This window comes from Melospiza melodia, chromosome 1 (genome assembly GCF_035770615.1).
Source record: "Melospiza melodia melodia isolate bMelMel2 chromosome 1, bMelMel2.pri, whole genome shotgun sequence".
In the NCBI taxonomy this organism is placed as follows: Eukaryota; Metazoa; Chordata; class Aves; order Passeriformes; family Passerellidae; genus Melospiza; species Melospiza melodia.
The window spans coordinates 170,919,480-170,936,290 of record NC_086194.1 but is presented as its reverse complement, the minus strand read 5'-3'; the positions used below and the strand labels follow the sequence as shown (position 1 = coordinate 170,936,290).

General features: G+C 41.7%; 1 protein-coding gene across 3 annotated transcripts in view; it reads left to right on the top strand.

The window, feature by feature from the left end:
- TSNARE1 (t-SNARE domain containing 1) overlaps positions 1-16,811 on the top strand; it is a 469,351-nt gene that overhangs the window by 219,446 nt on the left and 233,094 nt on the right. For all 3 annotated transcript variants that reach the window (XM_063174900.1, XM_063174910.1, XM_063174890.1), the window contains exon 9: positions 117-173. In XM_063174900.1, coding sequence (XP_063030970.1) covers positions 117-173 — 57 coding nt within the window. The remainder of the gene's footprint in view (positions 1-116; positions 174-16,811) is intronic.

Here is a 16,811-nt window from a genome sequence, read left to right as displayed (position 1 = left end):
CTATGTCCTTTTCTTTAGAAAGTAGAGGAAAATAGCTTCATATGACTCTTTCCCTAAATATTTGGACTCTTCTCAGCCATTTTCCCTCTGATTTTTTTTTCTTTTCCTTTTAACAGAAAATAGCAGAGAAATCCAAATCTTTGCTTCCTACTGGGCAAAGAAGCACCAAACAGGTAAGTTCACGTGTGTCTCTGTGTTTGGAAGTAAATAAAGTGCTAAAAAAGAGCTGTTTTCTAACCCCACTAATGATGCTGAAGAGCTTGGAGCTCCTTCACTGCCCACATTGAAGCCAGTGAGGTGATTTTCCAATAGAGATGTGTGATGCCTTTGGAGGTGGAAGATAACAGGACTCAGGAAAAAAGATTTATGTAAGAGCTGTTTAATTATTCTCTGCTTTTCTGTCCTCGTGGGGCTGTTTTTCCATTCTTGAGGGGAGTTTTGTCTGCTATGAAATATATCAAAAAGCAATCCTACACCCCCTTTTCTTGGAAGCTGGGCCTGTAGGTGTGGTGAAATCACATTCCAAGGACAATTTCATAGAAGACATTAAGAAGAGTTTTCATCAAACCTGTCCCCAGTTTTAAGAGGGATTATGTATTCTGCTTTCTTTGTCTACATTGCACTGTGGTTAACTACTATATACATATGCAAACTGAGCCTTCTTTCTTCTTTTTTAGCCCATATTAGGAAAATTTTCAATGAATAAATACTATATAGAATCAGAGTATATGTATTTATTCTAATTCGTGTATACATATTCATATATACTCTGATTACTCCATATATGATGCACATATTTAATTTATATGTACATGTATGTGAATATATATAAAAAATATAAATAGATGCATGTATGCCCATCAACATATGCAAATTATTAAGACTATAAAGATATTTTAGTGTGAGTGTATATGTATATTTATAGAAAAATGTGTAGTCTTTCATAAATAGTAATGCCAAATGCTATAGATTTAATATGTGTGTGTGTGTGTGTGTTTGTGTGTGTGTGTGTGTGTGTGTGTGTGTTTTTAAGAAATCTCCACAGATTTCCAAGAGAGTTTGGATGCCAGGAGATCTTTGGCTGAAGTAAGGGTCCAACAGAGATTAAGTTGTCCTCTCAAATTCTTCATATTAAGAAACTTGTAGGCATTTTCAGCTGATACTGTGCCACCAAAACCCAGAACTCTATGTCTAATTTCAGTGATTATTTCTGATATTTTGGATACTTTTTATCATTTAAGGGGCAGTCAGCAGGTTTGCTGCTTTCCTAATGACTTTTCTCTCCCTACTTTGTGCCACCTGGTTTTCTACAACTTCCTTAATGTATGTAAGAAACTTTATAACTTTGAATTTTTCATTCTCTGTAAAAAAGAGTGAAATGGTGCCACTGAAAACCCCATCATTAGTGCAGATCAATGGACCAAAGCTTTAATATTAACTAAGTTTCAAGCAATCACAATTCTGCCTTAGACCTTGCTGCTTAGTTGGTGTAGGGGTGTCAGTGAAATGAAATTAAGGTACCAAAGGGCTGATGAATTCCTTTATCCAGAGTGAGGGTTCCCACTGCTACCTGTGGAGAGATTGTGCACAGGTGTTGCTTTTCAGCTCTGTGTTTATAAAAATTAACAGTCTGGTTTTGTCCACCAGCTGTGGACAAAAGGTGATCTGTGTTGAGCAGGGGCATAAATAACACATCTTGTAACTGTGGTGAAATCCTACATACATTAAATATTTATTGGGTCATTTTGTGCAAATTAACTTTGATTTGTTTTCACGCCATCTGTATTGCATCACTTCTTGGGTTTTTAACCAGTTTTGGTTTGACTTCTGTTGGTGGAGTGGGTTGGGAAGGGAACAGCTCTGCCCTTGCCTGGACTACCAAATCTGGAACTACCATGGCCATTAGGACTGGGGACACTGCTGGCCATTAACCAGTGCAAACATATAGCAGGAGTCCTAGTAAAATATCTGTATTGTATTTAAATATCTGTATTGTATTTGAATATTTGTACATAGGCCTTGCCCTGATAAGCCCTGGTTGTTTTTGATGGGCTGCAGCTGTGATGTCCTTAATTGGGCTGCAGCTGTAGCTAGTGAAGATAACTGTGATAAAAGGGGGTGGGCTTGCCCAGTTAGGGAGAAGCCCTGACTACGAAGCAGCAACAAGCAGAGGAAGTCTGTGCTTTGAGGAACTGCCCCCAAGAAATATCACCGAGAAGGTACGGGACTTTGGAAATATGATTGTGACAGTATGGGACTCTAGAAGTATGACATACAACATGATAACAACCAGTGGTTACCCCGATGTGATAGAAGATAGGACAGCTGAGAGCTGTGGCAGCCTGAGAGCTGGGACTCCAGAAATATAATAACAACACAAACAGAGTGAAAAACACTAATTACTGCAAATTGTTGGCATTGGGAGCAAGCCTGGATGAAACCAGATTTTTTGGTGTGTTGAAATTGCTTGATGACTCCAAAACCAACTTTCTTTGGAAGCAGAATTTTAATATAGGAAAAAAAAAATAGGATGCCAGACTAAAAATACTCCAATTTTTAAGTGAGTAATGGTGGGGTTGGAGCAAAAGGAGGCGGGAGGAAGAATGGGACAGAGACACCCCTCTTTGCCTTAAACCAGGTAGGAATCCAACCAATCCAATTCCTCCTTATACCAAGTAGGAATCCAACCACTGGGAGATTGTAGCAGGATCAGTTTGGTGGGGATCAGGCAGAATCAGCAGAGATTGGGTTAAACTGGATCAGCTCAGGTTGTTTCTCCTTGTGGCTGTTACTTGCAGGTGAAATGGTTTTGCTGCATTCTGAAAAAGGAGGTTGTAGCATGTCCTGGCTGAGAGGATTCTGACTCAGAAAAAGGTTTGATCACACCCAAGAGCAAATCTTTTTCATGCAGTGACATTTGCTTGGGCTGGGGACACACAAGCCTTCATGCAAAAAAGGGATGAAAGTTAATTCACATCTGCTTCAGCCTCCCTATACGTCTGCAGCTTCACACACCTTCTCTTCTTCCTCCCTTAAGTACAGAAAGGAGGAAAATTAAAGGTGTAAAACCTGCTGAAGGCAATGTGGTGCAGTGGATAGTTTTAACTTATTATTATTATTTTTCCAGCAGCAGATTGGCCAGGACATACAGATTTATGGTTCCCACAGGAACTGTAACCTGACCACTATGTGAATATATTAAGGCATTAAAGTTAACACCCTATAGAGTAATGCAAAATACTACATATGTTCAGGAGAGCTGATTTATGGGCCTTGTGAAGCTGCACAGTGGCTTGGTCCAGATCCAGCCTTGATTCAAACTCTGCCTGCCTGCAGGGCTTTGTTCTCTTTTATTTATACTTTAATTTATTACAGCAAATTGTAAGAGGTCTGAAGAATACTCGTTTTTCTGTATGCCCGTCCCTATACTTTTCTCCCACTGGTGAGTGGGAAAGGTGAGATCTTGGGTAACACAAGCCCTAATAATTTCCCTTTAGGGAGTAATTGATTCCCTAGACCCATGTAACAGGTAAAAATTGCCATGGCAAGCCTTGGGAAATTAGTTTCCTGCCTATTGTGGTTTGTTGTAAGTACTCTTTAATTGAGTTTATTTGTTTATAAAGGCGAAATAAAGGCATTGATCCAAAACTCCTTGAAGCCTGAAGTTATATAAATTCTTAATCAAATATATGTTTGTAGGAATGTGTTTGTGTATAGACAAATCAATGGAGTTCTATAGGTGCATATATTGGAAGACACAACTTTTTACTACACTAAATGATGATTGTTGAACGTTCCTTGTGGCAACAATTAATAAAAAAAGGGAAAAAAAGCCCTTTCCCTTGAATCTGTGAAAGTAATTTTAAGCCTTCACCTACTGGTGACAAAATGAGACCTCAAAAGGCTCATTAAGGGGAATTTTGAAAGGTAGTTTCCAATTTGTGGGAATTGCTGGTGCAGCCTACAGCAGAGATAGGATTAAAGGATGTGATCCCCTCTTCTCCTGGTTATTTTTGGGACAGATGGGCTTCAAATCCCACTTCTCCTGAACAGATGCACAAAAGTGCAAACTCCTCCTCTCAGGCAGAGTCCAGTGTAGGACTGGGAGGATTTCAGGTGTCCCCTGGAGCCTGGGACAGTGTGGTCAGTGAGGGAGAGACTGGAAAGCTGACCAGATGTGTCCTCTAGGGTGAAATCCATCCCACAGTGCAACAGCTGGACAAAGTATGATAATCTAATAACACAGAATTGATCATCCATAGTATTAAAATAATTAATGGTAGACTGTGGAAAATCCACAGCAGAGCAAATAATGTCTCTGAGCACAGGAGATGAAAAGAATCCTTGTATTTAATTAAAAAAAAAAAGGCATTATTGTCCATCCAACATCATCAGCTTCTGATAGAATCTGTTTTTGTGTCCATGGTTGAACAAGTTCAAGTGATGGGGCTTGGAGCAACCTGGGGTAGTGGAAGGTGTCCCTGACCATGGCAGGGGTTGGACAAGATGATCTTGAAGGTCCCTCCCAACCCAAACCCTTCTGTGATTCTCTGCAATTCTCTCTTCTCCACTAGTGGGGAGGAAAGTGGGTTTTTCTCACCCTGCAGACTTTGTGGGTGGTTTCCCCCAAGGGAGTGGGAGGAGGGGAAGCACAGCTCTGTGTTAGCTGGGGAATGAGCTTTTATCTAAAACTACATCAAAAATCTGAACAGACTTTTTTTTTGAGGAAACTTTCCTAGCAATATTTAGAAATTAAAATTACAGTAATTGTCATGGTGTAATGGCATCCCTCTTCATTTCCTGCTGCTCACGGAGAGAGGAAAACATAATTACTGCTTTGGAACATGGCAGTTGCCAAAAAGATGCCTTTGTTTCTTATTCTATGGGCCTATTTGACCCATCTCTCACAGGTCAGTAAATTATATTTCTTAGGAGTACAAAGATGGGTAATAAATGTCTATTTGCATATACAAGCTGCTTTTTTTTTTTTTCTTTTTTTTTCCTCCTGACTGCATCAGTTTATTCTGCCTTTAAATGGACTTCCTTCCCACAGGAAGCATCATTTCTCCCTTTCTTCCTGTGTTTATGAAGTTGTTCTTTTTCTGTGATTAGAGTAAAATTCTCATTTTGGGGGCAGCAAGATCCAGTCCTTGGCTTTATGGAAGAATAATTTTTTTTGGCAGTAATGTCTGCATAAACTGCATACATCTACGTGAGTGTGTAATGACTTTGGTTATTTGGGCTTCTATTTTTACCAGGCCCTTGTCATGGTAGGTGTTGCATAAGCACAGCTACAAGACTGTGCCACCCTGAGGATCTCACGGGCTAAGCCAACACCAGCAGCTTATTTTGAACAATAATTAATGATGAGTTTTTAAAGCAATAGATGCTCCTGACGCTCCTCATGTTTGAAACCAGCTCTCACATTTGTGAGAGGACGTGGTGGGTATTTCCCTGAAATGCAAAAATCTAATTTCTCACAATCGAAATACAGCTTTTGCCCTGACAAATGGAGCTTTTTATTTACACATTTGTCTTATTGACTCTACCATCTTATCTCAGGACTCATCCCAGTTCCTAATGTTCCAGCCTGGCTGCTGTATCTCAGGAAATCAAGCCTTAGCTTCGGTGATAATTTATCTTGCATGTGTGGTAGTAATTGCTGTGTCTTTTCAAGGTCGTTTGGTATGCAGCTACTTCTGTAAAAAGTGTTATTTCAATAATGTCAACTTTGTTTTAAATGACTGTGCATCCTTTAAAAGCCATATTGTAATCAACCCACTCCCCTGTTCCTAGGGTTGTCAATATGGAGCATTTAAATCACAGAGTTATTTTTTTTCTTGACTTTACTGAAGTGTGGGCCTTTGTTTGATTTTAAAGGGTTTGGGTTTTTTTTAAAGGCAGTCATTAAAGCAATTTTCTTAAGAAAATTCAAATATTTTCTTTTCTTTTTCTGCCTCTTTGGGGGAAGAGAAGTAGGTTCTCATAAAGGGATTTAATAAGTGGATGGAAATAGATTCACACATAATCTTTTAATTTGTTCCCTGTATTTTCAAGGGAGGTGGAATCTATTCTGAATGTCCCAAAGTATTCTTGCTCTGCTTCCAGTGTGTCTGGGAAGGGAAGGTCTTTTCTTCTCATCATGCCCACGATCTTGAAAAAAAATTCCAATGGGCTTTATAGGCACAGAACTTCTCTAAGTAACCATTAAACTCCCCTTTTGTCAGGGAGGCAGCATTTTTCAGCTGTAAAACGTAAAATAAAGAATCCTGCACCAGAGCCCTTGGGAAAACATCCAGGTTCTGGATGCTGCTGGTGGCAGGTTTTATGGGATACCAGGAATGCTCTGGGCTTCAGTAAAAACATCTAAAAACTACCCCAAATGCTACTGTAGCTGTTATTGAAGGAATTCTCAAAAGCTGGAGGTATGAGCTTCCAGTAACATTCCAATCTCCTTATTCTACGAGAGAAGAAAAGAAAAGCCAAACCTTTATAAAAAAGGAATGTGTATCATCAAGTTTGGGGGGAGCTTGCCATTTCCTAAATTGCCTGAACAACTTGAACATTGTGGATTTTCCTTGGCAGTCCTCTAAGAAGTGCCTTTCAGAGGACCAGCCCACTTTTGCCTGTGTCTGCTGACAGAACCAGAGACTGCAGCTGCCTCTATCAGCACCCAGGCAAAGAACTGAATTTTCACTAGCTGGGTTTTGGTTAGTTAAGGGGATTTTTTTTTTCCATTTGTTTGTTCCCTCATGTGTTTTTCTTCTTTTTTATTTTTTTTAAAACTTTTCCTTTTGTTTGAGTGAGAAAGGACAGAGGTTTCTGTGTGGGCAGAGGATGAAGGAGAGGGAAGGGGCTCTTTTGTATGAAGCCTCCTCCAGAGCAGCTCTGCTGGCTCCTCTAGCCCGGCTCTGACTCACTGCTGCAGCCACAAACCAAAGCTTTGTTTAGTCTGGGGTGTGCCAGCCTCGCCCCCAGCCCTGCTACCACTCGCTGTTATGCTCCCAAGTGCTGGCAGACACTTTGCTGTCACCTCAGGCTGGCACAGCCCCTGCTGAGGGAACGGTGACACCGGGGTTGTGTGGAGGCGTTTGGGGCCATGCGATGAAAACACGGCCATGAGCCAGCTCTGCTGATGGGAGAGAGCACTTGGACAGGGAAAAAAATCCAATATTGTGCCCAGAGGCTGGGACAGATCACTCAGCTGGTGCCCATGTTATTGTTCTTCCATAGCCAGAGACAGCTCTGTAATGTGTTTTTTACCCACTGCGTGTGGTGGCTGCCTGGGTGGTTGGTGTGCTTGTGTCTTGTGGAGTCACAGAAGGGATTGGATTGGAAGGAACATTAAAAATCATCTGTTTAAAATTCCCTGCTATGGGCAGCAACACCTTCCACCATCCCAAGTTGCTCCAAGCTCCATCCAAACTGGCCTGGAATGTTTCCAGGGATGGGGCAGCCACAGCTTCTCTGAGCAACCTGTGCCAGGACCTCCCCACCCTCACAGGGAGGAATTTCTTCCAAATATCCAATCTAAATCTACCCTCCTTCAGCTTAAAGCCATTCCCCCATATCTTATCACTCCATATCCTTTCCAGCCTTTCTACCCCCTTAAGTAACAACAGCTCCTAAATTTTAAAGAATGCTGCAAATGCGCATCTCTGCCACATCAGATTTATTAAAAAAACCCCCAACATTTCTCACCTATTATATGAGATTCAGACATGGTCTCAAGGAATTCTGATTCCTCTTTCCTCCTGAGCATTGCTTTTTACCCAGTGAGTGTGGGCAGTTCATGGTTGCAGTCAGCACTGCTGGCACAGATTTGTATATCTATAAATATATGTGTGCACTGATGTATGCCTACATCAATATAAATAAATACAAATAAAAAAATAAAATATAAGTGTAAATACAGAGGCAGCTGGATGGACACTCACCTTGCTCAGAGAGCTCTGTCCTTGCATGCAGCTTTTCTGGGCAGTGAGGGTCACCTCTGGCAGCTCTGTCAGATCTGTGTGACAGCAGCTGGAGAGGAGAGCACACACAGGCCAAGATCCCAGAGCTGATGAAACGTGGGCTGGGTCTGCAGGATGTGTGTGGCCACAATGGCAGTACTATAATTATTAAAACATGAATTAAAAGCTTGAATTTTGTTCATTTTTTGGGCTTGACTCCCCTGTATATGACTTTTTATTTTTTTTTTAAGAAGCATAATTATATAGTTCTGCCCGTGGAAGTGGTTTCTGCTGGGGTGGGGTGGCTGCTCATACAACCCCATCCACCTCCTTTCCTTCAAACCCACCTCCCTAAGGTGCCCTGCAAGAGTCTAAATTGACTTTTGCCCTGGCAAAGATCACGTGCAGCAACTGGAGTAACAAATGTGAAATCTTACTGAGTGTGTCACCTTGCTCCAAAGTGAATGCAGTGTTATTTAATACATTTAAACCCCCCTGTGGAGATGAATTATTGAAAGGAAGGAAATTGTATTCTTCTAAACCCACTTTGATGGCTGCATTTATCACATGATTAAATGGGGACAGCAATGGTATTTTCCCACCAAAAAATGTGTTTGGAAATACATTAACCCTTGCTGCACCAGGGTGAAGACAACAATGATATTTATTGACCCTTCTAGGGCACATCTTATTTGTTTTCAAGGTCTAAATAAACAAAATTATATCCACCATAAAACCTAGTAATATTAAACCTCTTTCACTTCTGTGTAGAAGGCAGTGATGTTACCTTCCCTATATTTCATCTCACCTATGAAATCATAGACTCTTGGAATGATTTGAGTTGGAAGGGACCTTAAAAACCTTTAAAAACCATCTTATTCCAACCTCTTGCCATGGACAGGGACACCTTCCACTAGACCAGGTTTCTCAGGCTCTTTGAATTGGTCACAATTATTTCTGGTTTGAGGAAACACAGAATCACACTTATAATTCTGATTCTTTATTGTGTTCATTAGCTGAAAACTGTAACCCAAATTTGTGTTGTTTTTGCCAAGTGACGTACTCCTAGGGATGTACTGGTTTGTTATAGAGTTTCATCCTCATTTTAATGATAAACCAGGAAATTCCTTTGAAGCTAACTCATAAAGCTGGACATACATCAGAGACATAATTTATATATAGTGTCATTATAAAACACAACAGGATCTGTAGGATAAGACATGTGGTGCAGATAACATTTCAAGTAGTTATTTCTGAGCTGATAGCAACAGCCTGTGTGATAAATAAAATAAATGTGTTCACCTAAACACAGATGGAGGTTCTCCACTGCAATCTCACAAACTTGTTGGTTTGAGAAGATGCCTCTGAAGCAAACAATTCCCTGAATTTTAAGAGACTTTTTCACCCAATTGTTCCAAATATGAAATGTGGTGATGGTTCAGAGCCATGAGCAAACACTGATGAAAATTCCCTGGATGTGCTATTGTAGATAAGAATGGCAAGGTGTTGGATTTGATGGTCCTCAGAGCTCCTCTCTAATTTGAGTTATTCTGTGATTTCTATGAATGGAAAAACTGAGTTATGAGTGTTGCTCATCACTGCCACTGTTGGGAGCAAATCCAAGTTGTGTGGTTGGTATCTGCTGAGCATCACCCTCGTCCCAGCTCATCCCTGTAAGCTCTTAATTAATCCTGGAGAAGTGATGCAGCCATGCAGCCATGCCACCACAGATCTTCTCCTCCTGTGGGTGCTCACATGGGGCAGTTTGTCACTTCAGCAGAGAGGTGGCAGGACTGCACGTCACTGTGTCCCCTGCAGTACAACACAGTAAAGCTCTGCACTGTCCCCTTTGTTGTTTGTTTTAATTAAAGCTGTGCTACCATGTGGTACCCTGGGATGAGCATTAGATCACTCCAGGATTAATTTGGTTTGGTGCAAGAGGAATTTTTCCCTGCTAAGGCCTCAGTCTCACCTCTGGTCTCACTGTCTTCTCCAGATGCTGGAAGGGAGCTGGGAATGGTAGAGCAAGGAAAGTTCTTCCTCATGGGCAATGGAAGTTGATCTTCTGCTCCCTTTTGTGCAACTTCCCAAAGCCAAACTCACAGACAGGAGGTTCCCAAGGTCTTCCTTGGCACAAAGACTGCCGTGGAGAAACCTACAGTGGCTGTATGGAGAAACTGGATGAAACCATAAATGTTTATTTCCATAAACCCAGTGGCTGTATGGAGAAACTGGATGAAACCATAAATGTTTATTTCCATAAACCCAGTGGCTGTATGGAGAAACTGGATGAAACCATAAATGTTTATTTCCATAAACCCAGTTTTCCATGGGTTCTTTTTCCAATCCATGCAAGCCCTGGGTTTTTTGTGAGCTGTGGTTTGCACACCTCACTTGGATTAAATGAAAAGTTTCAGTGTTTTATTTTCTACCTTCCCTGAGTCTGTAAAGTCCTGAATGTGATAAAACTATTGAGGTGGTTCCTAGAACCTTAACTCAATATTGCACTTGACACAATTGAATCTCTTGATCTGCAACGTTTCTTGCTTTAAGAAGGATTTTCCCTTCCCCTTCTCCTTTCTGTATTGGGTTACATTCACATGCAGAGCTCAGCAGTGACGTGCTGAGAAGCACAGATGATTGCCCTGAAAAAATCCAAAAACCACCTAGCAAAAAAAAAAAAAAAAAAAAAAAAAAAATTAAAAAATCAAAGCATTTTCTTGCAATCACAGCTGATTTCTGGTGAGTGGGGAAGGTGTTTTCTCCCTTTCTGTGCCCAGCAGTTTGTAACTGGTTGGGTGATTTAAGGAAGGAGGATGGGACATAGTGACCTCTTCTGGAAGCTGAGCCCTGGGAAGTTTGATGGAGCTGCAGTGGGAGCTCCTAACTTGACCCCTATTTTTAAACATGATTAAAAACACCACTGAAGAGCCAGGCACAGGAGAAAAATACCCCAAAATAATACCTTTTCCAGCATCTGTGGATGCTGCACGCTTTGGAGTGCCATCTGCTGGCACAGGACCGGTGGGATGCAGGAGCTGGGTTTCACACTGCTCGGATGAAAACAGTGTCAGGGAAGCCCTGATGAATCACTGAGATGAGAATAAACTCTGTAAAGAGTAGGGGTGAAACAGGATGTTTTGTGTGTCTGCTGAAGAGAGAATACCTTGCTCAGTTGTGGAAATCTGCTCCATGTTCCCCTCTCTGTACTAAGGAGAACAAACATATTAAATAGGTATAATATTAATGATTTTTTGTGTATAAATATATTACTTCTGAGGCTCCTAGGGAGGAGGAATTTGAGCTTTAGGTCACATCTGCTCTAAGTTTGGCAGTTTTTAGTCTCAGCTTCTCTGGTTCTGGTCTTTAGTAAATTCTACAGGGCTGTGCAGGTCCTCTCCCTACCCAGTTCATGTAATTTTGGCACCCAAAGGTGAGCACAGGTCTTGCTCATCAGCACATCTGCCTTAGGCACAGTAGGGTCTGGAATGCCATCTGATAAATAGCAGAGAGTGACACACTTCTGGTGTAGCATGGGGAAGTGGTAATTTGCTGTTTTGGAGTTTAAAAGGTTCAAAATTATTTAAATGAGCAAGAAACCTCAGCTCATGGGTGTGAGAGCAGGTAAAGGTGACAGCAAATGGTGGTGATCTGTTGGACACCTGCCTGCCTGGTCAGACCTGCCAGGCAGTGCCAGCCTGGGAAAAGTGGGGTACGAGAGAGAGTTTTGCACAAACGTAAAGCGGAGAAAGGGCTTTTTGTTTATAGAGAACCATATTTTTTATTTAAATATTTCAGCATCTGCCTTTATATTTTTTTAATATTTTTTTTTTAATGTTTTGACCCAAAGGGACTCATTTTACAGAGATGCATTCTTCATACATGGGATGTAATTTGTTTTCTTGTCCTACACCAATCCTGTTTATTTTGAGGTGCATTTTATTTTGAGCTTGATGGCATCCAGTGTCAGAAAAACCTTTTTATTCTCCTTACACTGCTTGTTGCTTCCAAGCCTGCAGGCACTGACCCATTGTAGACTTGAGTTCACACAAAATCCCTTTAATCATCCTTTTGCCTTCTTGACTCTCCCCCTGTGTCCTCTTTGGTCTCAAAGCTCACCAGTGCTGTTTCTTTCCTCTTCTAAGCTTTGAGGAACTGGAAAACATTGCAAATGATTAACTGACCACCAAAACAAAGGGTTTTGAAAGTGTGGTATGGAGCTGTGTGGGCTCTTTTTGGAACTGCTTTATTTGGAACAGCTTTGTTTACAAACTGGTGATTGAATGTAAGACTCGAAAGAGGAGGTGAGTTGGGAAACCTCCCAATGCTGAATTTTAGTAGATGGCCCTGCAGATCACAAACATTTTGCAAACTGAGATGTTTCTGTCTGTAGGGGGAAGAATCCATCCCCTTTTGTGGTGTGTTGCCCCTGGCTGGATATCAGTGCCCACCAAAGCTGCTCTGTCACCCCCTCAGCTGATCAGGGGACACAAAATGTAGTGAAAGGCTCATGGGTCAAGATAAGGACAAGGAGAAATCCCTCACCAGTTACTGTCACAGGCAAAACAGGCTCAGTGTGGAGAAATTAGTTTAATTTCTTACCAATTAAATCAGAGTAGGATAATGAGAAGTAAAACTGAATCTTAAAACATCTCTCCCATACCTCTCCCATCTTCCCAGGAAAACTCATTCCCGAGTTCTCCCTCTTCCCCACCAGCATCCTGGGGGGAATGGGGAGGGAAATGAGACCATTCATCACAAGTTGTCTCTGATGGTCTTTCCTCCTCATCCTCCTCCAGAGTGGGGCCCTTCCATGGGGTCTAAGTCACACCAGTAAAATTGATCCAACACAGGCTCATCCCTCCATGATTCCACAGCTCTTGCCTTCCTCTGTCTTGGGGTTTTTGTTGTTTCTTTTGTTCTGTTTTTTTTTTCATGATTCCCAGAAGGAAATGGAAATTGGTGGGCCTGGATGCGTTCATAAGGAGGAATAGGTTGAGTAGCTGATAAGTGCAAGAACTTTTACATGCAGAGTCTGCAGAACTGATGTGATTCCTGGGTTTCATCATGGAATATTTGGGATGGGACTGGGAGTACACCTGGCAAGTGAAGTCAGACACTTCTGTGTGACCCCTCAGTGAATTTGAATGCTCCTGTTTCTCTGAGCAGAGGAATTGGGCCACTGTCTCTTCATGGTGAGGGGATTTGGGGAACATCCTGTTTCTTTCAGTAGGTTGTGTTGTCGTTTTCCTTGCTTAGAGAGCAGGAAAGGTGGAAGGGAGAATTAAAGTATTTCAGGGAGATTCATCACAAGTGATTTCCTCTTCAAGAAAGTTGTGTAGTCATTGCAGAGGCTGACAGGAAGTCATTTTGTCAAGGAGTGATGTGACACCTTCCTCTGTTCATTTTCCTGAGTTTCTACTGAAAAGCCAAGGAATTGGTGGGATATTTCATATTTATCCACATCATTACATTTAACACCTCAGAGCTTTCCTTTTGATATCCTCTGTTAATTCCCAGCATCACAGCAGGAAACAAATCAATCTCCTCGTTCTCTGCTGCAAATATTTGGTGATGGGGTTACTGATAAGCTCTAAATTAGTTCTCATAGTTTCAGAATGCAAAGTTGTAGATGTTATAGCCTTACCATGGCAACTGGTTCCTCTTGGCAGGTTCCTCCACTGCCTATGATAAAGATGACTTTGGCTTCATTTCAGGACCAGTGATGTGAGAAGACTGCTTGTCTGCAAAATCTTTTCCATCAAGAAAATTCCTTGTGCTATGATTCACTCATACCATATGTGGAGGAATTAAATGCTGGGTGAGACGCATGAAGGAAACCCCACAGGATTTGACAGCTGATCCATAGAGCTCTTTCAGCCACCTCTAAAGAAAATGCTGTGATGCCAGTATGAGTTTCATTACACATCTGGGCTTGACTCATCCGCTACAGTGAGAGAAGAAAGAAACCCAAAGAAATAATTAAAGTTCATTATTGAGTGTATATGAAATAGCATTATTAAAGTATCTCCCTGACATTTATTTATAACCCTTCTTCCTGACAGAGCCTGACATGTTTCGCAAACACCACTGAATGATTATATGTTCTTTGCCCAAAATCTGAGGATGTTGCTCTGCGTTCTATTCATCACTTGCTCAGTCAAAATTTACGTTCCTGCATAATCTGTACGTTTTCTGAGATCTCTTTGTGTAGGTACATTACTCATGAGACCTACCAGGCACATTTAAAATAAGTCAGGGTGGAAGGGCTCAAATTTCTTTCAGAGAAAGCCAAGTTCTTCTGAGGAATGTTGGACTGGGCGCTGTCACTGCAGTGGTGAGGGTGAGACTGGAGGAGAAGAATATCTCCATCCTCACAATCCACACGTTTTGGTTGGCAGGATGGAGTTGCCAATGGTGACACTTATCCAGGACAACTGAGCTATCATAGTTCCTCTTGGAAAAATGCCTGTGACTTCAGGATGTGTGCATTGCTCAGAACCTTTTGTGAAACTCAGCCAAGTGTAGTTTCTTTTTTTTGACTATAGCAGTGTGTGACGGTGCTCACAGGGGTCTTAGGATGAGGGAAGAGACGAGGATCTGACTCCATGTTTCAGAAGGCTTGATTTATTATTTTATTATATATATTACATTAACACTATACTAAAAGAATAGAAGAAAAGGTTTCATCAGAAGGCAATCACAGACCCACCTGTTGCATTCCACAGCAGCAGATAACCATTGTTTACTTTTCGCTCCTGAGGCCTCTCAGCTTCTCAGGAGGAAAAATCCTAAGGAAAGGATTTTTCATGCAAAGATGTCTGTGACAGCAGTGATTGTTCCTCTGTACTCAGCACTGGTGAGGCCACACCTCAAGTGCTGTGTCCAATTCTGGGCCCTCAGATCAGGAGGGGTTGGAGAAGGTCCAGGGAAGGTCAACAGAGCTGGGGAGGGGTTTGAAGAGTCAGTCCTTGAGGAAAGGCTGAGGGAGCTAGGGGTGTTTAACCTGGAGAAAAAGGAGGGATTTTCTTGCTCTCTACAATTTCCTGTCAGGAGGTTGTAGCCAGGTGGGAGTTTCTCTCTTTTCCCAGGGAACAAGGGAGAGGATGAGGAGAAATGGCCTCGAGCTGTGCCAAGGGAGGCTCAGGTTGGACATCAGGAATAATTTCTTCCTGGAAAGGATGGTTAAGCATCAGAAGGGGTTGCACAGAGAGGTGGTGGAGTCACCATCCCTGGGAGTGTTCAAGAAGTGACTGAACGTGGCACTGGTTGACAAACTGGTGATTGTTCCAAAGTTGGACTCCATGATCTTGGAGGTCTTTTCCAACCTCAATGATTCTGTGATTCCCACAAAACTAAAGCCTAAGCAGTGTCCTTGGGAGACTTGGCCAGGACACACCTCAAGGTTTTGTCTCTCCTCTGTGTTCCCTCTGGTCTCACCCCTTTCCGTCTGCCAAATGAGACCTGAAAATAGATGAGAGGAGTATGGATTAGCTGTGTGGCTTTGGTGTATTAGCACAGCTGTGTTTGAGCTGAGCAGCAGCAGGGGTAAAAGCACAGGCAGTGGATGCAAATAAAAGGACTCCAGCAGAAAGGTAATGTAAACTCATCAGGGACTTTAAAATGCTGAGCCAGATCGATGCTCCTTGGCTGATGGAAAGTGTCACCTCCCTCAGCAGGCAGTGTCAGTGGTTCAGGGAGAGCTTCCCATGGAGAAGGCCAGTGTGCAGCCTCATGATTATGATAAAATATGCAGGGATATTGTGGATTCAGTCACCTTCCACTATTTGGTGTGGAAAATATATGTCCAGCACTAACTGTGCTAGTTTCTTCACTCAGTTTGATCTCAGAAAAATATAGGGCTTAGTATTTATCTGGAAAAGCAGTTTTTTTCTAATTCATTTTTTTTACCCATTTTTTTCTTTATTATTAGAAGTACCCTGTGGCTGATTCTTTTCCAGAATGTGGGCAGAATGTTGTTTTATCTTCAGAAATAACTGACAAATATTTCTTCAAGAGAAAAGAGATATTTTTGTCTAAAAATGAGATTTCCTGCTCCCCAGTAGTCGGTCTGTGTATGGTAATGAAGGAGAAACAACAGGAATATGTAGATTATTATAATGGCTATTCTGTTTTTGGAAAGATTTTCTGCCTTCCTTCTCTCACCCTTCCTGCTGAAGTATATCAGCACTAGTGAAGGTTCCAGTGCCTGTGAGGGTCCCATCTCAGCTCCTGTCATACCTTGCTGGGAGATCTGTGCATTTTGGAGGTAACCTGGATCTGCCTTTGGCTTCCTTTCAATTCACTTCCAAGCTTTCTTCACTCTTTGTCCCCTTTCTGAGCACCTTTTGTGTTCTTCTTTCACTCTTGACAGTCCCTGCTCCATTTTTTTTTTTGTCTTCCTTTGTCACCTTCTGTTATTTCCCCCTATATTTTGTTCATGTCATTCCCCTCTGTAAAATTCTTGACAAAACATGTGAGAGCAAACAGCACTGAAGCCATTTCCTTGTGACACGTTCCTATTTTACAGCATATGATATGATCAGTTACATTTCTGCCCATAACCATAGGAATAATATTTAAATTGTGCTTATTGACATTATGATACCCATTGTGAGGCTAACAATATAAATATGCTGGAGGAACAGCTAGGAAAACAAGATAAGAGAGTCTCCGTGCCCAGGGGACGCTCACAAGGTGGAGAGTAATAGGGGAACATTATGTATTTTGCTCATCAACAATTTTTCAATGAAAGAGGATTTAAAAACTGCTGCAGTTCTCAGCATAGTAAGAGCGTGAGGTGAATTGGGATTAGCTTTTGTAGTGACTCTGTGTTGGAACAAACTCCTTGTGACT